This window comes from Manis pentadactyla, chromosome 15 (assembly GCF_030020395.1).
Source record: "Manis pentadactyla isolate mManPen7 chromosome 15, mManPen7.hap1, whole genome shotgun sequence".
Lineage (NCBI taxonomy): Eukaryota > Metazoa > Chordata > Mammalia > Pholidota > Manidae > Manis > Manis pentadactyla.
In genome coordinates, this window is record NC_080033.1 from 11,322,198 (window position 1) to 11,350,147 (window position 27,950).

The 27,950-nt window shown below is 58.0% G+C and overlaps 1 protein-coding gene and 1 long non-coding RNA gene across 7 annotated transcripts; one reads left to right on the forward strand and one right to left on the reverse strand.

The window, feature by feature from the left end:
• Window positions 1-532: 532 nt before the first annotated feature.
• Window positions 533-25,870, reverse strand: LTBP4 (latent transforming growth factor beta binding protein 4). 4 transcript variants are annotated; one of them, XM_036896516.2, is made up of 33 exons: window positions 25,613-25,870; window positions 23,809-23,867; window positions 23,504-23,632; window positions 23,035-23,144; window positions 18,122-18,313; window positions 17,692-17,939; window positions 17,513-17,615; window positions 17,039-17,113; window positions 16,821-16,943; window positions 16,406-16,570; window positions 15,533-15,682; window positions 15,286-15,405; window positions 14,565-14,696; window positions 14,355-14,480; window positions 13,471-13,596; window positions 12,825-13,067; window positions 12,221-12,346; window positions 12,014-12,133; window positions 11,086-11,214; window positions 10,780-10,905; window positions 10,284-10,406; window positions 9,996-10,127; window positions 8,349-8,480; window positions 8,144-8,269; window positions 6,831-6,977; window positions 6,016-6,282; window positions 5,694-5,765; window positions 5,268-5,396; window positions 4,926-5,072; window positions 3,842-3,994; window positions 2,528-2,902; window positions 1,978-2,130; window positions 533-894 (listed from the first exon to the last, which is right to left on the reverse strand). In XM_036896516.2, exons 1-33 carry the CDS (start codon window positions 25,853-25,855, stop codon window positions 740-742), a joined length of 4,956 nt encoding a protein of 1,651 aa, XP_036752411.2. In that variant the 5' UTR covers window positions 25,856-25,870; the 3' UTR covers window positions 533-739. The 4 variants fall into 4 exon arrangements, with proteins under 4 accessions (XP_036752411.2, XP_036752412.2, XP_036752414.2 ...); XM_036896517.2 differs by having other exon boundaries at window positions 23,504-23,642; window positions 25,613-25,773; XM_036896519.2 differs by lacking the exons at window positions 23,035-23,144; window positions 23,504-23,632; window positions 23,809-23,867; window positions 25,613-25,870 and adding an exon at window positions 21,565-21,867.
• LOC118918082 (uncharacterized) lies at window positions 19,027-27,874 on the forward strand. 3 transcript variants are annotated; one of them, XR_008993965.1, is made up of 4 exons: window positions 19,027-19,470; window positions 20,427-20,561; window positions 26,359-26,638; window positions 27,149-27,874. It is a non-coding gene; the product is annotated as an uncharacterized LOC118918082 (long non-coding RNA). The 3 variants fall into 3 exon arrangements; XR_005026977.2 differs by lacking the exon at window positions 26,359-26,638; XR_005026975.2 differs by lacking the exon at window positions 26,359-26,638 and having other exon boundaries at window positions 20,453-20,561.
• The last annotated feature ends 76 nt before the right edge of the window (window positions 27,875-27,950 follow it).

A 27,950-nucleotide genomic window follows, 5' to 3' on the forward strand; every position in this document is an offset into this window, starting at 1 on the left:
ACTGGAGGCCCTTCCAGGGGCTCTGGCCACCACCCCCTCCTCACGCCCCACTTGTCTCAGAATAGCTTTTGACTTCTTGGGAAGTAGGGGAAATCTGGGTCTCTTCTAGCTGAGAAAAGAGGGATTGCCTGAGTAGGGCCTGAGGTTACCCCATCCCATCCCTTGCCGGGGCCCTACACAGAGAGAGGAAGCAGCTCCCACAGGGATTTGTTGGGAGGGCCAGTAGTATAAAAAATCCAGAGGCAAGATCTCTCTCAAGCTCAGAGAGATAATGAAACAGAGATACGAAAAGAGCGAGACTAAAGACAGAAAGACACAGAGATGCGGAATCAGGCAGAGAAAAAGCAGCAGAAGGACCAGAGAAGAGAGAGAAGAAAGAGAAGCAGACATGGGAGAGAGACACAGAGGGACAGACTAAGCAACAGAGGCATGGAAATTAAGCGACAGACATGGAGTCAGGGACGGAAAGAGCATGTAACTTAGTAAATCAGAACAAAGTCTGGAGCCGGACTTTGAAAGACAGACAGAGGCAGAAGGTACAAAACAGGTGTTTTTTAATTGAAAATTGTTATAAAAAGGAGAGGGAATGTGAAGGGGACTATGGGGCCCTGCGGTGTTGACAAGAGAGGTTGGAGATGGCCGGAGTAGTGAAGGGCATTCCTCTTTCTGTGTGTGTGTGTGTGTGTGTGTGTGTGTGCGCGCGTGCAGGTGCGGGATGGGCGGCCTGAGTCTCAGGGCTTCAGGCCCGGGGCCGGGCAGGCGTGCAGTGGTGCGGCTGGTGCGAAGGTGCAAATCCTGGGCGACAGACACAGCGGAAGGAGCCATTGGTGTTGACACAGCGCGAGTTGATGCAGAGTGGGGAGATCGCTTCAGCCTCATCACACTCATTGATGTCTGCGGAGGGGGTTAAAAAGAGTGCTTCTCAGGGCCTGGGATCAGGGAGCGTGCCTCCCTGGCCCCTGAAGCTTTTGGGGCAGAGGAGTGCAGATGCTGAGCCTACTGGTTGGAGTAGAATCCAGCCTCTACCACCTGCTGGCTGTGTGAGCCTGGGCAGGTGGCTTAACCTTTCTGTGCCTCAGAGTTGGGTTCTGTAAAATGGGTATGATAGCCCTAGGTTACTAAGTTTTCGTTAGGAAAACAAAATTGATCATGCTATCAACAATAAATGCTTACTCTCTACCAGACATTGCTTTAAGCACACTACATATACTAACTTTATCCTCCTAATAACCCTATAGGGCAGATACTGTGATCCTGTCTTACATATGAGTAAACAAACTGAGGTCCAGCACAGGGACATCCCTGGCACAATGTCACACCACAAACCCAGTCTCTGCCCAGTGGGTTCTCAAACCAGCTCTCAAAGCCTCTGAGTGCCCGGTCTCCTGCTATTTCTTGACTGTGATACCCCAGGGAACTCAATTATCTTTTCTGGGCCTTGGTTTACACAATGACTAAGTGCCATTGTAAATCAGTAGTAATGATGTTCATAGCCTCTACTACCATGCTCATTCAGATAAGAAAAATTAAACAAGGTACAGTGACCTGTTCAGGGTCACAGAGTAAGTTGTTGGGTCTACCTGAGGTCTGTCTGACACTCCCAAAGTCCTTGATTGTAACCAAAGACTGCTTTACTACTAAAATAGGCAGACATGATTCATACTCGCATTTTACAGATGGGAAGACTGAAGCTCTCCAAAGTGGTCAAGCAAATTGCCTCAGGTGGCACTGGGAGTCCTTAGAAATCCCACTTGAAGGGCACCTTTCTATTCTGCTTCCAGCCTGACCCCAAACCTGCTCAAGGTCAGCTTTCCTCGCAGCTTGACCTCACCTTCCTCAGGCAAGCCTGACCCTGTGCAAGAATTACTTCCTGCTCCCTCTGGGTTGGCCCGACCCCTTGACGTCCTGGACTACCCATCTCTAGTCAGGGCTACTACCCTCTCCCTCCACGCAAGCTGGCCCTGGTCTGCCCCTCACCAACACAGGCCATGCGGGTTGTGTCCAAGCGGTAGCCATTGAAGCAGTCGCAGGTGAAGCCCTCGGGGACGCGCACGCAGCGGCCATGGGCGCAGCCATCCAGGATCCCGCACTCCTCTGCCTCCAGCCCCTCGTAGGGTCCAGCCAGGGCACCTGCAGAGAACGCAGGGACTCCGTGGTTGGGGGTCGCTGCCTTTGGTCTGTAACCCCCCACAGTGGGGCACTTCCCTGGTTCCATGTGTTTCCTTCTAAACTGTCCATCTGGCTCCAGGGCTGTGGGGGCCGCTGCAGGGCCAGGAGGTTGACCTCGTTCTGCTCCTCCTGCTTTTCCTCTGTCCTCATCTGCCTTGGCAGCTCTACAAGCATGTCGCTGTTCATCTTCATCACTGCTCTCTGACGCTCTGACTCTGCGTTCTCCCATCCCAGGCCTGTCTTCCCTGGCTTCTTTTTCTCTCTGTCTCTCTCTCTCTCCTTCCCTCCTCCCTGTCTCGTTCTCTCTGCACACCTCGCCCCTCATCTCAGTCTCCATCACTCTGCCTGCGGTGCTCACCAGCATAGCTTCTGCCTTCGGGGGACTCCTCGGGCTCAGGGAAGGAGCCACGGGTGTCGCGGGACCGATAGCGCCAGCGGGTCCCCCGGCTGGGTGGAGCAGGAGCCTCAGAGTCACCATACGGGCCACTGTCGTCCTCAAAATCAGGCATGTCGAAGGGTGGCCCCCCATAGGGGGCCTCTCGGCGGGCGAAGGGCCCAGGTGCGTAGGGGTCGTAGGGTAGCACAGGTGGTGGGAACAACTCGGGCCCATATGGAAGGCCCTGGTAAGGTGGACCTAGGTCTGGACCATACTCATATGGAAGTCCAAAGCCACCTGGCCGCGGGGGACCATATGCAGGGGGGCGCAGCACATTGCACAAGGCTTCAAAGTCATCTGTGAACAGGAGCCAAGCCTAGTAGTCAGCCCCTGCTTGCCTTGGCACCCACCTTTCATAACCCCCCTCTGGAAAGAGCAGCCCAGAGGAGAGGGTAGGGAGGGTCTTCAAAGGAGAGGACTCAGATTGCAGGTTGGGGATCAGGGGTTCTGGAGCAGGATTGAGGGTCTGAAGGCTGAGACTGGGGTTCCAGGGTGCTGGGATCAAGAGTACTAAGGACTGCAGCTAGGAATCAGGGTCTGAGTGCTGGTTTTGGGGGGTCCTATGGGAGTTTGGGCTAGGGGCCAACATGGGATGGGGCTGTTTTAGGGACCAGCACTGGCAAGTGCCAGCGACTGCCACTGGGGGTCTGAGGTGCCAGGATGCATGGGAAGGGATCTGCGCTAGGAAACCTGGAGGTTCTAGGGTCTTTGGGTCTGGGTTCCCAAGGGTTGAGCAATGGGGAACTCAGGGCTTTTAAGAGCCAAAACTTGGTGAATTCTGGGGCCGTGTGTTTGCACCTGGATGTGGGTATCCAAGGGACTGGGACTTGGACGTTTGTGGGCTACAACCAGGGAGTCTGCAGGCCAGGACAGCAGGGACTAAGCAACTGGTACTAGAGACCTAAGGGTCCAGGATTTGGACAAGGGGATCTCATGGGCTGCTATGGGGTCCTAGAGACCAGGAGTTGTGGGTCTGAGAGACTAGACCACAGGGCCTTGGGGGACTGGAACTGCAGGACCTGCTGAGTCAGGCCTTGGGTTTCTGTGGTTGAAACTAGGAGGTCTTTGGGATTTGACATGGGGTCTAAGGGACCAAGATTTAGAGATGAGGTGGAACACAGGGGACTGATAGGCCGGATTTGGGGAGATCTGGGAGTCTAAGACTGGTATCTGAAGGCCTAGATTTGGAGCCTGAGAGGGAGGTACTCTGAGTGTGGCCCAGGCAGGTGGCAGTACCTGAGTCCTGGGCAGGGCAGAGGGCACAGTCCATGCCCCAGGCCTCGCCGTAGAGGCAGCAGCACTCTGTGTAGGTGGCCTGGCGGTCCAGCCGAGGGCGACTACACACGAGGTCAGCCCCCACTTCCTGCCAGCACACTCCCAGATTGTCATCTGAGGGCAGAGACAGTATGCATCAGGGTGGGGCTGGCGCCTGGGTTCTCCCGATTGCTCAGCCTCTCTGCTGGAGCAGCCCAGCCACCCTCTGCATATCACTAAATCCCTATCAGGTGTGATCTGACTCCTGGAAGCCTTCCCGAGGTAGCTGCAGGTGAGTATAGGGCTTGGTCTGGCGTTGCTCTCATAGAGGTGCCGGATGGTTGGGAGGTGGACCAGAGAGGCTTCTATCCAAGTCTGGCCTCTGGAGGGCTCTGTGACCTCAGGAAGTTACTTTTCCTCTGGGAGCACTGTTTAAGTGACATCTTAGGGTATGCGGGATGTTGTAGGAACAGCAAGTGGGAAGCCAAGAGAGTTTGCGTCAGTGGACAGAGAGAGGAAGAAAGGACCCGGAGAGACAGGGACAAATACATCTAGAGTCAGACTCCAAGAAAAACAAACAAGCAAAGATGCAGAGAGGCAGAAACAGAAACAAAGACCCAGCGAGCATCAGAAATTCGGAGAAAAACACGAAGATAGAAACCCATGGAGAAGTGTAAAGAGACAGACACACAGGGAAATAATATGAGGAAGCATGTCTTTAGCACTTAATAAAACCAGGCCTATTCTGTCCTTAATCGTTCCAGCCACCCTATCAGGTAGGGGCTATTGTCAAACCACCCAATGTGCAGAAAGGAAGCTTGGGTCCAAGAGGCAATAAGAAATGTGCACGTGTACACACGGCCAGCAAGTTGCAGGCTCCTCTAAAAGCCTTGGCCTTTAGCCACCAGGCAGGCTGCCCTCTGAGAGACACCGAAACAGGATAAATGCGGCTTGAGGCGGCGTGATAGAGCTATGCTGAGGGGGCGTGGCCCCTTGCGAAGGCGTGGCCTGGCACCGGGTGAGGCGGAGCCTAGGGAGCACGGGGCGGGCTTGGGGGCGGGGTTACCGAGGCTCTGGCTCTCGTTGGAGACGCAGCGGCGCCGCGAGCCGTCCAGCACCAGTGGGGGCTCGCAAGTGCAGTGATAGGAGCCCACGGTGTTGACGCAGAGGCCGCCCTCGCATGCCGGCTCCTCGTCCGCGCACTCGTCATTATCTAGGGAGGCCCGGAGGGAGTGGTTAAGGAGCAGCCCACTATCCTTTCCCATTTCCCCAGCGTATTGACTGTGATAGATGGAGTCTAGACTGCAGGAACGACTTCCTGCTGGTGTGGCCACATTCCAGCTGGCGTGGTAGAAGGCCGGGGAGAGTCCCGAGGGGGTGGGGAGGACGATGGAGGGAGGGCTCCTACCAATGCACTCGAGACGCTGGGCATGGTAGTAGTAGCCGTTGCTGCAATAACATGAATAGCCTGGGGCCGTGTTCACGCACACGCCGCTCTTGCACACCTGGTCTCGGAAGAGCTGGCACTCGTCCACGTCTGCGGGAAGGATGGTCAGAAATGTGCCCCCGACCAGGAGAGCTGGGGAGCGGGCCAGGGTGTGGGGCGCTGGATGGGGGAGAGTGTGGCTGCGAGGCATACCCAGGGAAGAGAGACAGAGAGATGGCGATAGAGACCTAGAGGTAGACACGGAGAAAGATGGAGCCCAAGTGACAGTGCATGGGCGTTAGGGAGACAGAGAAACAGCATGAGACGGATAAAGGAAACAGGTAGAATGAGAGGGAGCCGAGGCTGGGGGCCGAGTGTGGGTGGGTGGGGCTTGAAGTCTGGCCTTACCTCTCCGGAGGTTCGGGTCTCCACTGGGTGCCAGGTAGCCCCGGCCATGCGGGCACAATGACTGATACTCGACTGTGCAAAGAGACAAGGCTAAGCCCAGACTCCTCTGCCCAAGCCCTTGCCCAGGGCCTTGTCACACCCGCTGTCTCAGGGCTTGGCCCCTGCTGACCCTTCACCGCCCAAGTCTTCAGCCTCGTGCCCACCCAACTGGCAATACCAGTACCAAAGCCCCACCTCCAAAGGTGCCTCCTGTCCCAGTCCCTTGCCTACCTATTTCTACTCGAACCCTCAGCCCTGCAGTCACCCAGCAGCCCACACGCACCTGTCTCAGGGCTCGGGCACTGCTGGATGCGGCAGCCACTGCCCCAGCCCTCACCGACGGTGCAGCAGCACTCCTGCCACGTCACATTCCGTGCCAGGATGTTGTCACATGCATCTGGAGCTGCTGTGTCGAAGTAGCACTCCCGGTGCCCGCTGCCCACAGAGCCCTGCCTGGGTGGGCTAGGTCGGCGGGGCGGGGATGGTGGGGGTGGCCGGGCAGGCAGACCCGGGCTGGCAGGTGCCTGGGGCTGCAAACCTGGGAATGTGCCTGTAGAAACAAGAGGCTTAAGCCCCGTGTGGGCTGAGCCTCTAGATCCCAGGTTACAGATGGGGACACTGAGGTCCAGAGGGCCCATAACCATTAGTGGCAGAACCAGACTCCAGACCTCTCACCATCTGTCATGTTTCTCTCTCCCATTCTCACCTGTCCTTTCTGCATCTCTTGCCTCCCCACCTAACACTCTCCCAGATTGTCACTATCTGGTGGTAGCTCTGCTTGCCCCCACTGGCTTGTAAACCCCCTGAAGACAGGGTGGTCTTTCCTGGTCACTACTGTGTCCCCAGTGCCCAGAAGAGGATTTAAACACAGTGGATGATCTGTGAACATTTGCTGAATGAAGAAATCTTGTAGAGTCAGGGCCAGGATCTAGTTTCGGCACCAAGTCTCACTACCTATGTTAATGCATGTGTTCTGAGTTTTTGTTGTTTAAAACTAGCATTTAACTGATGGCAGCTGTCCACATCTAGAATGGTTAGACCACATCATTTTTTCTGTGGGGCCAGCAGCCATCAGTTAAACAGACACATCAGTCTCACCAGCAGAAGTCCGTGGGGGAACACAGCGTCCAGTCATGGGGTCAAACTCCTCAGGGCTGGTGGGACAGACACAGAGGAAGGAGCCTTCGACATTCTCACACAGGGCAGCTCCACACACACCCTGCAGTGTTTCACACTCATTCACATCTGTGAGCAGGAGACAATGGGAGAGGGAGTTACTGGCTGTAAAATTCTGTGATTCCAAAGGTCTACAAGTCTGAGTTTTCAAATATAATGAGTAATTCTAATGGCCCAGACCCCTTATCCACTTATCTTCTGGTAAAAAACACTACATTTCCCATGGGCGCTCTCTGCTCTTCCATTTTCAATTCATGTTTTTGAGTAGGGCTGAATCTACTTTGAGGGGGTGGGCACAAGGCCAGGTGTGGCCAACCAGATTATTGCCTTTCTCTAGTTTAGAGATAACAGTGACACAGCTGGGCCAATCAAAGCCTGTCCTGGGACTTTGGCTTGAAATACTGAGAAAGGGTCTCCCTCTCTAGCCATTGGGTTTCCAAGCTGAGGGTGTGTGCTCAGAGGTGCTAGTTCCTCCTTTGTCACTGTGAAAAGAATGTGCCTAAAAACAAATGCAAAAGAGGAAAGCAAAGTTGAGAGAGGGAGCCAGCTAGCCTTGTTTCAATTCCTGGATCCAAGTATGCCTGAAGTTCAAATATATCCCTGGACTTCACAGTTTTAATTCCCTTTAAAGAAATAAGGCCTGTTGTGTTTGCATTTGTCAAAACTTAAAGAATGCATAACTAAGAGTCATGCCTTTCACTGTATCTAAATTGAACCTCAAATGAAAATATCCATAAATGATATACACACTGAAGAATTTAGGGAGAAGTGTGCTGATGCTTGCAATTTAATTTTAAATCTATCCCCCAAATTAGGTGGATAGTGGATAAATATGTGAGGAAACAAGCATAATAAAATGATAGTAATAGAATATAGGTCATGGGTGTATAGAGATGTTCATTCTATAGGTCTATTAATTTGCTGTATATTTAGAAAATTTTCTCATGAAGTGTTGGGAAAATAAAGAATGTTTATATACACTTAAAATTAATGCATTTTACATACTTTATGCATATATTTTTTAAATGCTCCCCTTCCACAAATAAAATAGGAATGAATAGGGTGTCTGTTGCTTGCAATCAGAACCATCCTGACTGATATGGTTATGATGTATAACCCAAGGTCTAAATTCCACAACCCTAAAGTTCACATTTTTTCAGATCTGTGGAGAGGAGCTGGACCTGACCAACCTCTTCCTCACCCTCTAGCCCCACCCACCCCCTGGAGCCCCGTACCCACGCAGTGACGCCCATCCCTTGCCCCCTCGTATCCCTGGTCACAGAGGCACTGGAAGGAGCCGGGCAGGTTCTGGCACACAGCGTGAGCTCCACAGAAGGACCGGTTCCGGCATTCGTCCATATCTGTAACCACCAGACAGTCAGGGCATTGCTGGATCTTACATCCCCTGTACATCTCACCCAATGCCCAGCAGAGACCCACCCTGGCATCCGCCTCCTGGTGTGGGCTGATAGCCAGGGTCACAGGCCGGTGTGCAGCGGTAGGAGCCAGGAGTGTTCTCACAGCGCTGGGCTCCACAAATCGCTGGGCCATATTCTTGGCACTCGTCCACATCTGCAAAAGAGTGGGGAGGCGATGGAGGGAGGTGAGAGGAGTTACAGGCCTGGATTCAGGTTCCTGACTTTACTTCCAGTTGCCAAGACAAAGTCTCTGTGAATCTGGGATTCTAGGAGTCTGAGCTTCAGAAGCATTGATAACTCTCAAGGCTTCATTGTCATTTCTTGTACAGCCCAAACATAGTCCCACCTCAGGGCCTTTGAACTTGTTCTCACTGTCAAGAGCACTGCTCCCTCAGCTACTGTATGGCCCCCTCCCTCACTTCACTCAAGTGTCTAGGTCAAGCCCTCCTAGTGCCCTCTGCCCCACTGCCAGTCATCTCTGTCCATTTATCCTTCCTTATTTTCCTTCTTGAACTTGACATTATATTAACATATTTATTGGTATGTCAGCTGTCATCTCCTGAGAGTGTAAACTCCACAGTAGCAGAGAGCTGCCTCTCTCTTGTTCCCCACTGTATTCCCAGACTGTAGAACTGTACCTGACACACAGTAGGTGCCCTCAAATTGTTTGCTGAATGAATCTTGAATGTATTTACATATTTATTTTCTGTCTCCCCACCCACCCCTAGAATGTCAGTTCCATGAGGGCAGGGGTCTTGTTTGATTCATTTCCCATTGTGCCCCTAGTATCTGGCATACAGCAGGTACGTAATGAATTCTTGTGGCATTAATTAATGAGATTCCCTGAAACTAGCTTTGTATGAATCAGAGATCTGGCAGCCAGAGAGCCAAAGGCAGCCCACGGTCATTTCATTTGTTCCAGAAAGTGCTGACCCACACACCATGCAAAACAAATCTTGTATTCACCCTAGTCTCCAGTCTGAGTCAGTATGCTGCTGGAGCCTGGGGGAAATGGAGCAGGGGGTTGGGGGGTAAAGGGTGGGTGGGGCCATGGAGAGGTGGGGGAAAGGCATGGAAAACTGCACAGTGGGCAAGGCGCAAGTCTGAAGGCATAGCAAGGACTGGAAGGTGTGGGCTAAACGTTCCCGAGGGCTGGCGAAATCTAAAGGATGGGGAAGGCCAGAATCTGGAGAGAATTTGGAAGGGCAGGGGCGAGCTTGGAGAAACGTCAGGAAATCTCACATGTGCAAGGATGGGGCACAGGACATCCAGGGTCGGGCCTCTTTGGAAGGCAGCTGTTAGTAGAGTGAATGGTAGAAGGTGGAAAAGGGCAGGCCCAGAGAGAAGGGGTCTGAAGAGAAACAGTTTTAATCCAGAGGCCGATTGGGAGGGGCGGGGTGCAACAGTTCTTACTGGGGTATAGTCCAAAATGGGGAGTGTGCTCAGCGGCAGAGGGGGCATGGGCTGCTTCTGGAAGTTAATGTCTTTCCCTCATCCTCCCTCTTGCCTCCACTCGAAAACACAGGGCACACTGGTGGCTTATTTCCATCACAGATACGGGAGAGAGCTAAGTGCATTGGGGGGCCCTTTCCCTCCCCCATGTCCGCGACACGAGGAAGCCGACTCCTGGAACCCGTCACGGGGCCCGGGGGCGGGTGGGTAGGCTCACCGTCACAGGTGCCCCCAGGGCCCGCGTGGTAGCCAGGATCGCAGTCGCGGACACAGCGGTAGGAGCCAGGGGAATTTTCACAACGCTGGGACCCGCACAGGGCTGGGCCCCGCTCTCGACATTCGTCCACGTCTGAGGGGGCAGGCAGATCAGTCAGAGGGCGGCAGCAGGGGGGGCAGGGAGGTAGGGGAGAAAGTGGAGTCGAGGAGGGAGGAGAGTAAGGAGGGGGAGGCGGGGTAAGCAGTGGGGGGCGGAGCGGGGAGGGATCAGGCCGCGGTGGGGCCTCACCGAGGCAGGAGGCGAGGTCTGGGCCGGCGCGGTGTCCGGGAGGACAGACGCACTCGAAGGAGCCGTCGGTGTTGGTACAGATGCCGCTCTGGCAGAGGTCCTCCTCGCTGCACTCGTCCACGTCTGCGAGACCGAGAGTCGGAAAGCAGCGCACCTCCTCCCCGGCCCCCCAGGCCACGCCCCCACCCTTTCCCCGCCCTCCGGCTCCGGGCTCCAAAGCCTTCCCTCACCTGCCTTGCTCCCCCGCAAGCCACACCCCTCCGGGCCTAGGCCGGGTCCTTTCTGTTCAGCGCCCGATTTACCCAGACTGCGCCCTTTTCCCCCCTTTCCTCTCCAAGGCCCGCCCTTCCCTATTCGACTCGCGGAGGCTCCGCAAGCCCCGCTCCCGTGACGCATTAAAACCGCGGCCAAACATTCAGACTCCTATTTAACTTGTTCTGCCTTTTCCTGGTACATGTCCACCCTTTCCCGGTCCTAGCCCAGCCTGGGTACGGACCAAGACAAGAGGCTCCGCGGGGTCCGGGCCGGTAGCCGGGGGCACAAGTACAGGCGAAGGAGCCGTCGGTGTTGAGGCACTCGCCGTGGGGGAAGCAGAAGTCGCCCTCTAGGCACTCGTTCACGTCTAGGGTACGCGAGAGATAGGTCTGCAGGGTCACTGCCCACCAAGAAGCAACCCTGCCCCCACGCCACACCCCATATTGACGGTTTCTTATCCCCACCCCAGCTTTCACCTCCCGGCAGGCTTTGCCTAGGAACCAGCCTCCATGGCCAGGCTCTCCAGCCCTTCCTCCACCCTACCCACCTGCACAGGGCCCGGGCCGGCCAGGCGGGGCCCGGTAGCCCGGCGCACAGCTGCAGCGGAAGGAACCTTCGGTGTTAGTGCAGTGGCCATGGGGACCGCAGGAGGCGCCCGAACTGCATTCGTCCACATCTGCGGAATGGGGATTTCAGAAGGGGCGCAGTCCAGGGACACACTGGACTAAAAGATTCCCTTGAGTCAAAGGAGTCTGGAGAAGTTGGTGGGAAGTATTTTGGGCTGGATATGAGGTGAGGGCCTCATGGCAGGAGTGGGTTGAGGAAACCAACATTCCCTGATTCTGGGGACCACGACTTGGGGGTCCTGTGGATCTGGGTTTCTGAGAGCTCCCAGGGCTAGGATCCTGGAACCAGGTGAAGGGACTCTGGACTGGGACAGGGGTCAGAAATTAATCAGAGTTAAGGGGTCAGGTATTATAAGCCAGGATCATTGGATGACATTCTGATGAATCAGGGGTCAGAGTCAGTGACTCGAATCTGAGACCACTTTGGGTCAGCAGTTACAGTCAGGGTTCAGAATCCTGCCCCCCTAGTCAGGGATCATGAACTCAGTAAGGTTCTAGGGAAGGTATTCCAAGAAGGGCCAGGGGCAGTGAAAGGATCAAGGGTCACACAGCGTCAGGGGTTGAGGTCAGGAGTTATAGCTAGGTCAAATGTCATAGTCAAGTCGAGGCTTCAAAAGTCATATTCAGGCTCAAGGGTCATGGTCCAGGTCAAGAATTACAGTCTGGTTAAGGGGCCCATAGTCTAGTTTAGGTCAAGAGTCACAGTCAGTCTCTGAGGGTTGTGCTACAGGTAAGGGGATTGAGGTCCAGGTCAGGAAGTTATGGGCTAGGTCTTAGGCCAAGATGGGGTCACAATCTGGGTCAAGGTCATGATGCAGATCTAAAATCATAGCCAGGGCCTAATCTCACCAGCACATCGGCCACGGTGCAGGTGGTAGCCAGCAGCGCAGGCCCTGCACTGGAAGGAGCCAGGTGAGTTCACACACTCCTGCCCAGGACATGCCAGATGGTTCTCACACTCATCCACATCTGGGGGCAGGGGAGAGGGTAATCTTGAAGGGGCAGCCCAAAGCTCCCCTCACCCACCCACACTCCTCCCTCCCTCCCCGGCCTCACCCTCGCACTCAGAGCCAGCAGCATTGGGTTGGAAGCCTGTGGGGCAGACGCACTGGAAGCTGCCTTCTGTGTTCTCACACCGGCCATAGGCACAGGGTGGCGGGCTATGGGCACACTCGTCCACATCTGGGGCAGAGGGGACCAGTAGGGCTGAGGGAGTGGCCTGGACCCACTCCTATTGCCATCACTACCCAGCCCAGCATTCCAGTCTGGAGGCAGCATCCTAGACTTGCCAAGGCTGCTCCCTCCTCCCAGGAAGACGGACCCCTTCCCCATTCCCCATGAATGGTCTCTCCAGCTGCCCCTGAGGCTAGGGCACCACCACCTGCAGGTTGTCTTCCCTTTCTCAGAGTTGTGCCCTCCTCAGGATCCCCACAAGCACAAGAGTACGATCCGAGGAGGAGGAATGGAGAGCACCCTCACATTTGGAGAAAGGGGAAAAGACTCTGGAGTCAGACCCTCCCCACCCTCTCGGTACCTGCACCCAATGCCTCCATCCTCCATCACTGAGTCCCATCACCCTGCTTCTGTGTCACCCAGTCATGTCTCTCTCCAGTCCTCACAGCAAATGGGGATGGAGGAGGCTTGGACTCAGCACCCTCACCTTGGCAGGGGGCCCCTGGACCTCGGGAGCGGAAGCCAGCAGGGCAGGCACAGTGAAAGGAGCCAGCCGTGTTGTCGCAGCGGCCAGGCCCGCAGGGCGGTGGTTCCTGGGCGCACTCATCCACATCCTCTTCACACGCCGAGCCACGGAAGCCAGCCGGGCAAACACAGCGGAAAGAGCCAGGCAGGTTCTCGCAGGCCCCTCGGCCACACAGGCCTGGGCTCTGGAGGCACTCGTCCACATCTGCTCGGGCAAGGGGCCCAGGGTCACACCTGCTTTAGGTTGCCTCCTGACACCCACTCTGCTCCCCATCTGCTGTCACTCTGACTCTCCAGCCTCCATCACTCGCCTCCCTGTACCAGCACTCTGCTCCCAGTCCCCCATTATTCTGCCTCCCTGTATCCATCATTCTGCCATCCTGTCCCCAATCATTTGAACTCTCCATCCCCCATCCCTCTGTCCCCAGCCTCCGTGACTCAGCCTTTCTGTTTCAGAGCAGTTGTCCTCTCCATCTCTTTGTCTTTCAATCTCTACAGCCATCAGGCTGGTCTCTGCCTCCCGCGAATCAGTCTCCCTCTGCTTTATTGCCCAGTCTCTCCACCCCTTACCCTTGGCCAGACATCCCCTGCCCCTCCCAGCTCCTCACCCTGACAGCCGGCTCCGTGGAGCGCAGCCTGGTACCCAGCGGGGCACACGCACAGGAAGCTGCCTGGTGTGTTCTCGCAGTGCCCGCGGTCACATGGCGGCGGTACGCGGTGGCACTCGTCCACGTCTGAGGGCACAAACCTGGCGGCTGAGACTGGGGCAGACAGTCCTCCACCCCACCCACGGCCGACGGCGCTGGGGGATGGCGAGGGCAGGAGTGGAGCCAAGCTTGGATGGGACCTGGCTGGGACGGAAGTCGGGGAGGTAGTGGGGGCTTGGAGGGTATAGGTTTAAGGTGAAGCCAGGGCTTGAGAGGGGAGGGGCGAACAAGGGCTGGGGAGCCGGCCAGGGCAGAGGCAGAGAGGGGACCCGTGAGGGGGTAAATTTGCGGAGGGCAGGGCCTGGGCAGCGCAAGGGTGGGAAGGGCAGCTCTGGGGAGAGATCGAAACGAAGGCTGGACAGAGGGAAGAGGCGGTTAGCGGACGGGGACCTGGTGTAGCAGAGTGGGAATCAAGGGTCACGGTCAGATTGGTTGCAGCAGTCGTAGGACAGGGGCGGGGCCTAGGGGAGGGCGGAGCTGGTCTGGATTGTGGAGGGGGCGGGGCTAAGGGAGGGATAGTGCTCGGATCTGGTCAAGGGAGAGGCCCGGCAAGTAGTACGGCAATGACCACCCCCGATGGGACGGGCCGGTTGGGCCAGGAAGAGGCAGTGGTGAGACCGAAGGGAGAGTGGAAGCTGGTCTGGTATGGGGGCCTGGCCAGCGGCCAAGCCAGCGCAGTATTTGGGCTGAAGGGGCGTGGGGAAGCGTGGCGGGCGGGAACTGGTCTGGAGAGAGAACAGCGAGGGTGGGGCCTGGAGCTAGATGAGGCTGCACGGATTTCTCACCCAGACACTCTGCAGCCCGCGGGCCGGCTCGGAAACCAGGGCCGCACACGCAATGGAAGCTGCCTGGCGTGTTTTCGCAGCGCCCGGGAGCACAAGGAGTGGGCACGCGGCGACATTCGTCCACATCTGAGGGCACGGAGGGGGCTGGTCAGGAGGTAACCCAGCAGAGTCCCCCGCCGCGCCTCCGTCCATACCCTTCGGCAGGCTCACCGATGCAGTGCGTGCCCTGCGGGCCGAGTCGGAAACCAGAGTCGCAGGCGCAGGTGTAACCACTGGGCCGGGGGATGCAGCGTCCCGGGCCGCAGACCTGCGGATTGCGCTGACACACGCCCGCAGAGGGACCTGGTGGGGGCCCAGTCAGCGAGGGTTCCCCCATCTCTGAATCCTCAGTCCCTTTCATCCCAGGGCAATACCCTCAGATGCTCTGCCTAAAACACCCCTCACGAGCCCGGTCTTGCTCCCCTGATCTGCCTCCCCTTTATCATGGGATGTTCTCATCAGATTCTCTGCCCCAATCCCCCAAAACGCCACCCCAAAGTCTCCATTTTAAAGTACTTTGCTCTTCAGTCCTCTGTCTGAGATGTGTTCTTAGTGCCCTCAGTGAAAAATAGTTGTCTAGCATTAACAGCACTTACTATGTGCCAGACACTTCAGAGACAGCTTGTTGAGTCCTCACAATGATCCCCATTTTACATGTGAGGAAACTGAGGTTCACAGAGATTAAATGACTTGACCAATTGACGGAGAACTTGAACCCAAGCCTGACTCCTGATGTACAAGCTCCTGATGTAACCACCATGGCAACCCTCTTCTTAACTCCTCAGGCCATGATCTCCCTGTTTGTTCTATTGGGAATCTTCATCTGGGAGCCTCTTCCCAGAATCCCCACCTGTAACACCCCCATCAACACCCTTGATTCCCTCTACCTCACCTGATTCGGAGAACTCTGGGCCAGGCCAGGCAGGGATGCTGGGCAAGGGAAGCTCAGGACCTGGCCGGGGCTCAGGTCTGGGCTCAGGCCGGGGCTCCAGGCGATGGGTGGGCAGAAAGCCTAGTAAAGGAGGGGTGTCAGCAAATGGAGACTGGGATTTGGGTGTCCCCACTTCTCTTTCTCCTCCTTTCCCTATGGGTCTGGGACAGGCCATTGGAGGAGACATCCTCTCTGGAAATCAGCTCACCTGCAGGCGGCCGAGGGGTGGAGGGTGGTGCACGAGGCTGGCTGAGGGACACTCGGGCTGGCTCTTGGCCCAGGGGTCTGGTGTTGTAGCGGAGATCGGAAGCTGAGTAGTGGTAGCCAGGGCCAGCAGGGCAGATCTCCCGAAAACCCTCTGGGAACCGAAAAGGGAGTGTGAGAGGCAGAGAGAAGGCACGAGAGCAGGAGGAATGAGACAGAGAGAGTAGGGAGAGCCTAGTCTGACTTTGGCTGGGGTTGGGGCTTGGCCTGGGAGTTTATCAAGGGTTTGGGATGGATGCTGGGATGGGATGGTACCTGGCCAAAGACAGGGGCATCTCAGAGGCTAAGGATGGGACCAAATATGTTTTTCCCTATTGGGATAGTGTCAGGGACAGGGGTTGAGGGATGGGTCTGGTTTGGGGTCTAGGGACTGGGTTGAGGTGGGGAAACAGTTCCATAAATGGAGTCGGGCTTTAGGCAGAAACAAGATTGCCAGGGAGGGGCGTGTCTGGGGCCTGGCCCAAGGCGGAGCCTAGGCTGCAGCCAGCGTCTCAAGAACTGGGACTTGGCCAAAGTTTGGGAACAAGGTTAGGTAGGCAATATATCTCTCAAGGGCTAGGAGCAGCCAAGGCTGGGGGTGACGCCTAAGGGACACAACCTAACTTTAAGGTGATGTGGTAGGGGGGCGGAGGGCGGCAAGGATGGGTGGAGCCCCGGCGGAGTCCAGTCGGAGGATAGTCGTTCCCGGAGGCTGGAGAAGTGACCAAGGATAATGCCCAGCCTGGTTTGCCAGCCTTGAGCCTTGGTGTCTGGGGGCGGGGTGTAGAGTGGGCTCTCTGTGTGAAGTCTAAAGATGTTCCCGGCGGGAGGCACTCACCTGAGCTGAAGGGTGGGCAGAGTTGGCAGCCCCGGCCCCAGGCTTTGCCCACGCGGCTACAGCAGCAGATCTGTTTGGTGATGTTACGCAGGATGGGCAGCGAGCAGCCGCCGTCGCGGAGCACGCGGAAGCAGGGCCCCTTGGCCTCTGAGATCACGTGTTGAGCTGGAGGAGGAGGAAGCAATTCTTAAGGGCGGGATTGGGAGTGTAGCGGAACTAGGGGATTCAGAGTCTGAGACATTCTGAGGGGAAATCTAATAAAAGTGACTGGGGGGAAAAGGGGGTGCATGGGAGTCTACAGTATATGGGAGGGGGGCTCTAAAGGAATTAATGGTCCAGGGATGCTCCAGGATGGGGTCTAAGGGCAGACAGGATGGACTTGGGACCCAGCCTCAAACCCCTCCAGGTGGCTCACAGATGCAGCTGCTGCGGGACGAGTCGTGGAGGAAGCCGTCGGGGCACACGCACGTGTACCCGCCGCGCGTGTTGGCACACTCCCCGTGCTGGCAGCGCCCGCCGGTTGCGCATTCATCCACATCTGTCAGGGATGGGATGGTCCCAGTGGCGTCAGGGACAAGCTCCCTGCCAACCCCGCCCCTAGAGCCAAGCCCCTTCCAACCTCTTGCCGCTCACCCTCGCAGGACCCATTAACTCTTTCAAAGCCTGTTGGACACGGTCCATCTGGGGAGCCCAGTCGGTTGGAGTTCCCTGTGGAGAAAAGAGAGGCGTGGGCCAGGGGAGGGCGGAGCGAGAATGGAGTGGGCGGGGACTAAGCTTGGGTGGGAGGGGCTAAGAGTGTCAAGTGTGGCTTAAGGGCAAGGTCAGCCTTAGGTTGGCGGTCTGACATAAGGCAACGTGAGAGATTCCAAAAATGCATGGGTTGGGCCATGGCACAAAGGCAGGGTGAGAACAGAGTAGCCAAAACTATAAAGGGGGGTGGGGAGGTCCCAGAAAGATATGGATAAGTCTAGACTGGAAATGATCCCCACAGCGGGGTAGTGTGGCTAGAATTTGTGAACAGGGTTTATCTACGGACAGAGTACCAGGAGCAGAGGGGTTATCACCCCTCCTCAGCTCCAAGCACCTCGGGGAAGTTCTAGGGCTTACCCAGGTGCTCCGAGCATGGCTGACAGTCATGAACGCCCCAGGCCAAACCGGCCCCTCTGCAGCAGACCTCCTGCGTCCGGAGCCCGGGCAGCGGGGACGCACACTGTGGGGAAGTGTAGGGTGAGCGCGCCCCCGTGCGGGGGCACGCTCCGGGACCCTCCCCACCGGCCTCCTCTCACTTCGCCTCCGCGCAGCTCCCGAAAGCAGTAACCGAAGCCCGAGGCATCTGAGTAGCCGTCCTCGCGCGGCGCGCTCTGTGCCAGCACCGTGTAGGGTGCGGCAGCCTCCGCCCTCGCCGCCGCCTCTGCCCGCGCCACTGCCTCGGCGTCCGCCGCCTCCCACGAGCCGGACACCCGCTCCACCTGGTGTACCACCACCGATGCCTCCTGCGGGTGCTCCACGTGGACGCTCACCATAGACGCCACCCCTGGAGAGAGGCACGACGGGGCAAAGGGGTGTCTACACGGGTTCTTACGGACTAGGACTAGGAAAGATGGTAAGGTCGCCCTGGAGAAGGGTGCTCAGGGCAAGTCAGGAAAGATGCGGTAAGAGGAACGGTGAGGTGGTGGACAGAGGTGTCGGAGGGGACGGCGGCCACACTCTCCTCACCGTGCTCGTCGTCGCGGTGGTTGGCCAGTGGCATGGTGTACACGGAGCGGGTGAGACCTGGCATGGCTGGGGCCGGTGGCCGGGCGCCCGAGGAATGCAACTGACAGAACTTGCCAGCGAAGTCCGGGGGACAGAGACAGCGGTCAGGCTTCACGCACACACCGCCGTTGTGACAGATCAAGGGACACAGGACTGGGGGGAGAGCGAGGACACTCAAGGGTCGGCAACCCTCCTAGCAGGCACCCTGGGGCGAGCGCACCGAAGCTACCTCAGTCCCTAACTCAATACTTAAAGGTACCGCTCAGTGCTGAGTCGTTCCTCCTTGAGCCGTCTTTTGTCACCCCCACCAACCCTGGCCACCTGCTTTGGCTAGCTCTAGTCGTACAGCCCTCTGTAGTACAGCTCTGCCCACTAGGTCGTCTGACTGGGCGCTCCGGCTTTCGCTCACTTTCAGGTAACCCAGCCCTCAGCCCTCTCCAGTGCCACTTTGGGCATTCCAGCCCCGCACACTCTAGCCCGTTCCTTAACATTTAGCCCCGTCCAGCTTTGTCTGGTTGCTCTTTTGCAGTTCCAGATCCTCAGACCCAGCGCTGGTCTCTTCCATTGACTAAAACCACATTTTAGTCACTCCCTGGCACCACTCACACCTCCCAATTCTGTCTCCTTACCTTTCTAGACACGCCCACATCCTCAATTGGCCAAATTCGCGACTCTCAAGCTCTGCCCACTTCTATAGACTTCGCCCACATCCCGCCTACCCCCACGCCGGGATTTTAAACCCCTCCTATCAAGGCGTCTAAGCGGTTGCCCTTAGCCCCGCCCACTTCCTTTCTTCATGCTGATTTGCCCCAGCGCCCACGCCCAAGCCCCTCCCATCCCACCCCCGACTCTCCGGGTGTCCTCGCTCCGCCCACCTCCCCTCCGGCTCCCTCTCCCGACTTCTAGCTCTAAGTTCCCGCCTCGGGTAGCCCCTGGGCGGGGCCACAAGCGGGAACGAGCTTCCTTTCCCCACCGCCTGCCCTCGCTGGGCCCCAGGCCACCTCTGGGCGGGGCACTGCCAGCTGTGCGGCGGGGTAAACAAAGAGAGGGGTGCGACGGGGCTAGGGCGGCGGCTCCGCATTCCGGACCCTTGGGGAGCCCCGCGCCCGCTGAGCCAAAGAAGGCTGGACGTATCCTGAGAGGGCACTAACCTCCTCTTCTCCCTCGGGGCTGCCGAGAACAGCTGGAGACAGCTGTGCTGTGGGGAAGAAGGGGCAGGCGGCCGGGGCCGTCCAGGAAGGCGTGTGTGGGATTCTGGGACACACACTGAGGAGAGGAAAGCACAGACGGAGCCCCTTCAGTTTGGAAGGGTAAAGAGCCTGGACTCCTGGGAGGGCAGTAGTCTGGGAATCAAAGACAGCTCAAGGTTTCAGGAATAGAGAGGAAACCGAGGTGCCCTTTCAACAGAAGGAGTCTCCTTTTGGGGAGTTTACCTAGAAAACAGGACTCTAGGGCCTTCTAAGAAATGGCCACCTGGAAGGTTTAGCTGGACATAGGGAATTCCTGGGAGTCCCCAGCATATAGAGCCTCAATTGTCTGGGAACACTCTAGGACACTGTGGAATACTAAAATACTCTTAGATCCTCTAAAATAACAGTTACGGGGTTTGGTGACCAAGTCTTTTGATTTGTGCTGGGGTGGGGGGAAGGAGGGGAAAAGCAGTGTTTGGAGTCCTTTTGAGAGAATCAGCTGATCAAGACCAACCCTGTCCTTCTCTGAAGATAGATGGAGCAGAAGAGCCTGGGGAGAGGGGCCAGCTGGAAGAGCAGGACTTGGAAAGATAGGAATCAGGAATCTCAGTTGGAAATATAAGAAAGTGGTAGTCTTTGTGGGAAGAGGATTCAGCTAGGGAGTGGAGTTACCATCTGGGGTTGTAATCTGGGGTTTCTCCTGGAAATGGGAAGGAGTAGGGGGGATAATACTACCGAGTTCTCTGGTAAGGGGCACAGTTAGGGGGAATTACATCAAAAAATGGGAGGGAACTGGGGAGGCGGCAGTTTCAGGTGTCTGTTGATAGGGGTGGGGAGGGGTCTGAGGGTCTGAGGGAAGAGACTCTGGGCTCCCCTAATTAGGTGAGTCAAGCCAGGACCAGATGGGACTCTAATAGGGGTCCTTAATTGAGTGGCAGGCCTAACAGGCTTAACTAGGAATCAAGATTACAAAATAGGACGGGTGTCTGTTGGGGGTCATGATAATCCAGCTAGGTCTGGGGGCATGTCCCAGCCTTCAGGTGTATTTTCCCCACCTTCTCTTGGTCTGAATGTAGGCCCTCCCCTGCCCTCCTGCCCTTAGCTCCCTGAGGGCTCCCATACAAGGTGTGGGCCACTAGATGGGCAAGGACAACTCCATGCCCCACACCCCTGGAGGAAAGACAAGCTGAGGACATCGGAGTCCTGCCAAGGTCAGCTCCCCCTTCACATGCCCCTCCTTGTGCCTCCAGGGGCTTGGCACCCGCCTGGGCACGGCGCCTGGCACGGGCACACTAGGGCTGGGCCGGGAAGGAGTGACGGAAGGAGGGAGGAAGGGGAGGAGAGAGGGAGTGGCAGCGGGCGGGATCTCGGGAGGGAGATGAGCTCACGCCGGCCAGGGCTGGGTTGGCTGGGGGCCAGGCTGGGCGAGTTCTTGGAGCCAGGGGCCCCCACTCCCCACTCCAGAGGGCCTCAGGGGTTGGGAGCAGGTAGGCCCCAGCTGGGAGAGCCCGCCCACACCCGCACCCTGGGGCCAACAGGTGGCTCACCCTCCCCACCTCACCTGAACCCCCAGGGGCTCCCCATCTCTTGGGGTGCCTGGTGCTCACCATCTCCTGTTCCCTCTGCTCCCAGGGGGCGCCCCTTCCGCTAGGCCTCCTATCTAGATTTCTGTCCCACGTGCGACCCTCACAACTCAGGGTCCTGCTCAGGCTCTCCTTCAAGGCACCCCTTCCCTTTCAGCTCTCTGGATCTACTTTCCTCACCCCAGTCCTCCTCCTCACAGGCACCCCACTCCCATCCTGGAATTTCCTAATTCCCCCACCCACAGACGCAGACCCTGGAACACCCCCCAGGGCCCTGAAACTCTCCTTTGGTCTTCAGGGACCCCTTCCCCAAAGCGCCCAGGCCCCTCAATTCTGGTATCTCCCATTTTGACTCAGAGTGGCTCAAAGGCACGAAAGCTGGCCCCAGGCTCCTCACGTGGGACGCCACAGGTCCCTGAAAACCCTTATTGCTTGCAAAATCGGGACCCTCAGGATCCAACCCCAAAAGCCAGGAATTCGAGGCTCTCTTCCTTGATTACCCGAGGGATTCCCCAGCACGAGTGCACACAGAATCTGGACTCCCTCTCTCTGGAGGCTGTCTTCCCCATCCCCGGGGATACTTCTCCCCCCGCTGGGAAGCCCTCCCTCGGGACCACCACCCCGCACTCACAGGCGCGGAAGCCGGGTCCCCCCGGGGCCGCCCCTCCGGGCGCGCCGCTGTCCACGCTGGTGGCGTTGCGGGGCGCGCAGGTCGGGGTACAGCGGGGGCCGGTGGGCCCATGGATGCAGCGCAGGCTGCACACGGCCGGGGTGAAGCGCACGCGGAGGCGCTCTCGGGGCCGGCCCAGCCCGGGCTGCGGCCGAAGCAACGCTAACAGCACCAATAGCGACACCCAGAGCAGCCGTGCGCCGCCCGCCATGGCTGCAGCGCCGCGCTCCGCCGCGCCGCCGCCCCAGCCCGCCCGAGGGGCCCGGCCGCGCCCGCCCGCCTGCAGGGGAGGGCGGCCGCGCCCCCGCTCAGGCCCCCACCTCCCCACCACTCCCTCCCCGGCGGCCGCGCGGGGGCGCGTGGGGCTGGGCGCGCAGCCAGAGGCGCGCAGGCTGGGCGCTAGACTCGCAGGGGGAGGGGGGAAACCCCTGCCCTCCCTCGCACCAACAAGTGAATGAGGCCCGCAGGGGAGCGGCAGGGAAGGGAACAGGTGGGGGCGGGCCGGTTTCCCCCCAGACAGGGTTGAATCTATAAAGAGGAAAGAGTAGCAGGGGCCGCACTCGGGGAAGCGGCTAAAGGCTGATTCTCTGCTTTACCAAGGAGAAGGGGCTTTATCGGTATAGGAGGCTGTCATGGCACATTTGGGCAGCCAGGTGGCACATCTGGGGGAGAGGAGAAGAGTCGGTTCACCTGGGCAATGAAGGAATTGGGGGTCTGGATGGTGGGCAGGACGCTGGAGGGGGGTACACTTAAGAATGCAGCCACATCTGGCCAGGACTCCCCACACCTGGTAGGAGAAGTCAGAATGGATAAGGGGAAATAGTGGATTGAGGCTTTGGGCGGGGGTCCTCACATCTGGCCAGAGGCCCACATCTGGAAGACTTTAGGAAGGAGGGGACACATCTGGGCTGAAGGCCATAGCAGGAGGGGGACTTTTGAGGGTGGTTGAGACTAGGGGGTATACTAGCCCTGAGGCGGAGAGCTGGAGAGGGCGGAGGGCAGCGGGAGTGTCTGGGGAAGCAGAAGGAGGCGTTTGGCCCCTGGCCGCCCGCAACTTTGGGCATTCGGTGACAGGGCAGGCGCCAACCCGCACAATCGCTTTTGTTGTCTGGGCTAGTTCGGCTGTGTTCTCCGCTGGGAGAGTCTCCCGCCCTAAACCCCCGCTCCTGCTTCGGCCGCGGGGAGCCCGGACGCCTGGCTTCCCGGCCCCACCCCCGCGGGTCAGCGCCTCTGGCCGACGTCTGGTCCTGTCCCGGGCTCACCTCTCGCGGCCGGACGCCGGGATCCCTAGAGGAGGCCGCATCCTGGGAGGGGAGATGCTGAGCTACAATTGGGGGCGGCTAGGCGGCTGCTGGACCGTGGGAACCAGACGGCTTTATCTGGCCCGGAACCCCCTCCGCCCCCCGGCGGAGGAAGGGCGGATGTTCTTACCCCGGGCCTGGCCGGCAGGGGCGCGCTGTGGGGGCCTCCTTTTCAGCAGTGTCCAGCCCCCCGGCCCGCGGGGCCGCCGTCGTTTCAGCAAAGCTCGGGCCTCCTGCAGCCTGGGTGGGAGGGGGCAGAGAAGGAGCTGTCACCGCGGTTATGCTGACTCCCCCTTCCCCCTTAAAACCCCCCAAAGGGGCCTCCCAGGCCAGGAGGTATCCTAGTAGCAGCTCTTCCCCACTCCCCCATTCCTTTTCGGGGATCAGGCCTTGAGCGTTCTTTAGGGGCTTGAAACAAAGATGGTAGGAGAAACAGATGAGAAAGAGGAGAGAAGAGAGGCCCAGAGACAGAAGCAGAGAGAAAGAGAGAGAGAGAGAACAGGGAGAGGAGACCCAGGAGCAGAGAGAAAGGTGTGCAGGAAATGGTGGCAGAGTTGGGAGCTCCAGAGCATCCGGTAGGGGAGGCATCTCACACTCACGTCAGAGGTTGCCAGTTAAGGGACACCTGTCTCTTCCTCACGCTGGGGCTTGGGCTGGGTAACTCCAAGGGCACTGGAGTCAGGCACCCCTTAGAGCCTGCACACTTCTTGGGCGGGCAGTTCCGGACCCTGCAGGAGGCTTCGGAGACAGCCAGGGACTAAGTGGAAAAGGAAGGAACTGAGTCCCTCTTTCCACCACATGCACCCAGCTCTCCAGCTAGGATGAGGGGTGGGGAAAGGATGCCCCGATCCCTTTGTTCCTATCCCCTTTTGCCCCCTACCTATACCCACCTAGAAGAACCCACCTCTGAAACAGCGGCTTCTCCTGAACGATCGGCCTGGGCAGCAGCGACAAGCAGCAACACTATACATAGAGGGGTTGAAGCCACTCAGATCCCTAGTCCTCTAAAACTCATCCGGGGGTGGGGGTGGGGTCAATAGGGGATAGGGGAGGGAAAGCCAAAATAAGGCTTGAGGGTGCTCGAAATAGATGTGTGACCAATTTGAGACACTGCACTCGATGCCTCAATTTACCCATCTACACAATGGGAGGCAAACTGGCTTAAACTCTCTAGAGATGAAGGTCACAGCAACCTTACTTTTATTTGTCTTCTTAAGTGTTTGGCAGTAGGGTCTTACTGGAACAGACACCATCAGCGGATTTCTAAGCGCATTTCCAAGCTCCAACTGTCTGGGAATCTAGAACCCCGCCCTCTCCTCACTGCCCTGTCCGGGAGTCAGCTGTCATCCCGCGCATGGCCGGCAGGTGGCACCACTTCCACAGGCCTCAGCGACTGGGGAGGAAGGTCCTCCTTTGCGGGTCCAGCAGGGTGATGAGGTGGAGGGGGATGCATAAGGAGCCACAGCCCAGGATTGGGAATTCCGAGGCCTGAGTTCTAGCCTGTTCCTGCCCTTCCACGCTGTGTGTCCTGGAGCCAGCATCTCCTGCTCTTTGGGCCTCAGTTTCCTGCCTGACCAGGAGGAAGGAGTAGTTCTTGGAGAAATCTCCGCGCCCAGACGGTCTCAGGTTCTGGGTAGCGGAGCCTTGGGCTGGAGCGCAAGTGCGTTTGCAACCAAGGGGCCCCCCAGACAAATCCATTATCCCCAGGCTAAGGGGGACGAGCGAAGAGGGCCCGCGGGCAGGCCCCAAGAGAAGGGCAGTGGGAGATGCTGCCAAGGAGACGTCGGGGCGCGTGGACTCTTTCCAGACGGGTGGGGACCAGTGGAGGAGGAGGTCGCCGCGTGGGAGCCTCCGGGACCCCCGATCTTGCAGTCTTCCCTCCCGCCTTTTCTCCGGGTTAACCCCTTCCCGGCTCCGCCCCCGCCGCGGCTCGGGTTACTAAATGCATTCGCAGAGACCGAGGCGGGAGCTCAGCCCGGGGCCTTTGTAACAGAGTGCTGGGCCGCAGGGCGGGGGGCGGGGGAGCTGGGCAGACTTGTTTCCTCCCATCTCGTCACCGGTAGACGGGAAAGGTGGCTATAACCCCAAATCTATAGGAAAATCTGGATCTTTCGCCGCGAAATCGGCACCTCATTCAAACCTGGAAACCCAACCCCCGTGAAATCTGAAGAACCCCCTCTGCACAATTCCCCACAAACCCCTCTGCCGTCAACCCAAAGGTCCACGTCTTCCTCGTTAGAGAAATCCAAGGATCCCATTTAGTTAACTCAGGCGCCCCGAAACCCTAGAAAACCAGGACACCTCAACTCCCGCGTAAAGTCCCTTCACAACCTCCCATAGTCTACCTCCTTAAGCATCCAAAAATCTTGGGGAACCCCATCCCAATTCAAGTGCCCCACCCACCTATCATACAACTCAAAACCTCACCGCCACATAAACTAGGACCCTTCTCCGAGAAAAACCTAGGATTTTCTGGAGCCATATCTACCTTTACTACACCAGAAGGGAATCCTTCTCCTCAAAATCTCGTAACCCCCCGGATCCTAACTTCTACAAAATAGAGGGCTCTAAAAAACCCAAGAGCTCTGGCTCTTCCGTCCCCACCCCAAGCAGCGGATTCGTATTCCCTTAAATCCCAAAGTCCTGATCCTCCCAGATCACTAGACTTATTGGGTGGAGGGGGCACAGGGGGCCGCAGCGGGGCTTACCCGGCTGGGTGGCCCGGGATCACAGCAACCTCGACGACCTGGCCGGGGCTGGGGCTGGCGAGGGGAGCAGCGGCGGCCGCGGCCGCGAGGAACGGTAGCATCACCAGCAGGAGGGGGCGGCGGCCGCTGGGGCCAGCCCGCCGCATCGTGTCCGGCGTAGAGTCCCGCTCCAGGCGGGCCGTCTGTCCAGCGGGTCCGGCTCGGCGCCGCCCCGCCCCCCGCCCCCGCCGGAGGCCGACTCATTTTCTCCACAGTCCCAGCCGCAGGCTGCGAACTTCCCGCCAATCAGAGCCCGGTGCCGCCAGGGGGCACTGCCCGCGCGGCCAATCGGGAGACGACAGAGGAGGGGCTAGAGGGACAGGTGCCCGGCGGGGGGCGCGAGGGCCTGGCATCGCCAGTGCTGACCCTGTACTGACTCAGTGCGCTCTCTAAGAAAGGAGAGGCACCAAGTGGGGCGGTGCTGGGACCCCCTTCCCCGACTGGGAGGGATGCGAAGGCGGTGGGCAGAATCCCCTAGACTAGACTCATCACGCGCAGGCCCCTCCGTTCACGGCTGTGAAAGAATTCGATCAGAATATGCTCCCTGACTGGTGTAGATGCTGGAAGCCTACCCAGGTGTCAGCTTCTCACGCGAGAGACTAAGGATTCTGGGGACTGGCGGTAATCCTGCACTAGGCCCCAGGTCGAGCCCTTCTAAGGGCCCCAGGCCCACTGAGGACTTCTCAAACGATTTGCCCCTTCTGAAGGCCCAGTGATTCAGGGTTCCAGGCTCAACAAGCAAAGTCTTCTTGCTCAGAAGCCTGCAGCCTCTGCCTCTCCGAAGACCAGGCTCCCCCTGAGCCGAACCCGCAGACTCTGCTCCCAGAGGCCTCCCCTTTGCTCATCTCCTTCACACCTGCCCACCGGCCGCGCCTAAAGAATACTGGACTCCCTTCCCTGCCTGAATTAAAGGCTTCCAAGAGCACCCTCCCACTGCCAGAATTGCAGGCTCTCTCCTTAGAGAATTCCAGTCCCGTCCTTTTCTAGGTAAGAGCCCCAAGTCACAAGAGGCCTTAGACCCCACCTGCATCCTCTTTAGTGGGTTCCGGGCTACAAGGCCTGTTCACAGTCCCAACTGGGAGGTTCTCAAGGTCAGCACCTTCCCTTCGTTATAAATTAAAGACTCTACCCTCATTCCTTGGAATCACAAAGTCCGCCTCTCTTCTCCCAAAGACACTGCCCCAGTGCTTCACACCCCTCTCCCTTCTCCCCTCAGTTTCAGGCCACACCCCTTTTCACAGAGAATTAGGGCGCGGTCCCGCACTTAGGATCCCAAGTCCCACCCTTTCGTGTTTGCCGCGTCCCCGTCGGTGCCAGGCCCCATCTCTCACCGAGATTAGATTCTGAAATTGTCGCGTTAGCCCCGCCCCCGGGGGTCCCAGGCTCCGCCCACACAGGGTACTAGGCCTCCCGCCCAGACCGTAGGGCCCACCCCGAACTAAAAACAGTAAATGTTGCTGCCTCGTCTTCATCCCCCACTACTGCTCTTTCTTCCAGTGGAGAGTGTGCAGGACCGACGGGAACCCCTTCACCCTCCCCGTTGCAGTGAGACACACCAACTGACTCACACAGCCACACGCACACCGTTACTGCCACCTACAGAAATCCACGCCTCCGTCCAACGCTAACACCCAGAAATCAGGGCCCACCCACTGTCCAGGGACACACAGCCTCTTGGAACAGTAACGACGACACTCAGGCCTCACTCACGAGCATTCGTGGGCTGTCTCAGCGCAGTGATGTAGTGCCCGGCTCTGCCCCATTAATGTGCTGTTTTGTGTAGCCCCCGCCGTCTCTGTTAACATGGCCCTTCAGGACAGCGTACTCGTGCCCCCATGGCCCCCCCTCCCCATTACTCTCCCTCCTACCCTGTAGCTGGAGCATTTGCTGGGGGCGCTGCCGAAATTTCTCCCTTCTGTCTGGGATCCAGGGCATCTTTAATGCTCGTTGCTAGGCAACAGCCTCTGGCTCACCACGGCAACTTCCGGGGATGGCGTCGGCTTCCCCTCCTCCCAGAATTTGGAGTCCCCAGCTCCCAATCCCTCCCTAGCAGTGCCATTATCTCCAAGAGTCGTTTCTATGGCACTCCTTGGATCCTGATCTGATCTCAACCGTACAGAATCCCTCAGAGTGCTAGAGCCATGGCATTCCAGAAGCTTTCTCCCATTGTGTGCTCTTAAGCTGTTTTATCATCTCTGTGGTGTAAATAAAGAAACAAATCTCTTTGGTGTTCTAGATTTTCTGACATTCTCTTCCATTCTGGAATCACCAGCATTCCAGGAACACAAGTATTCTGTAT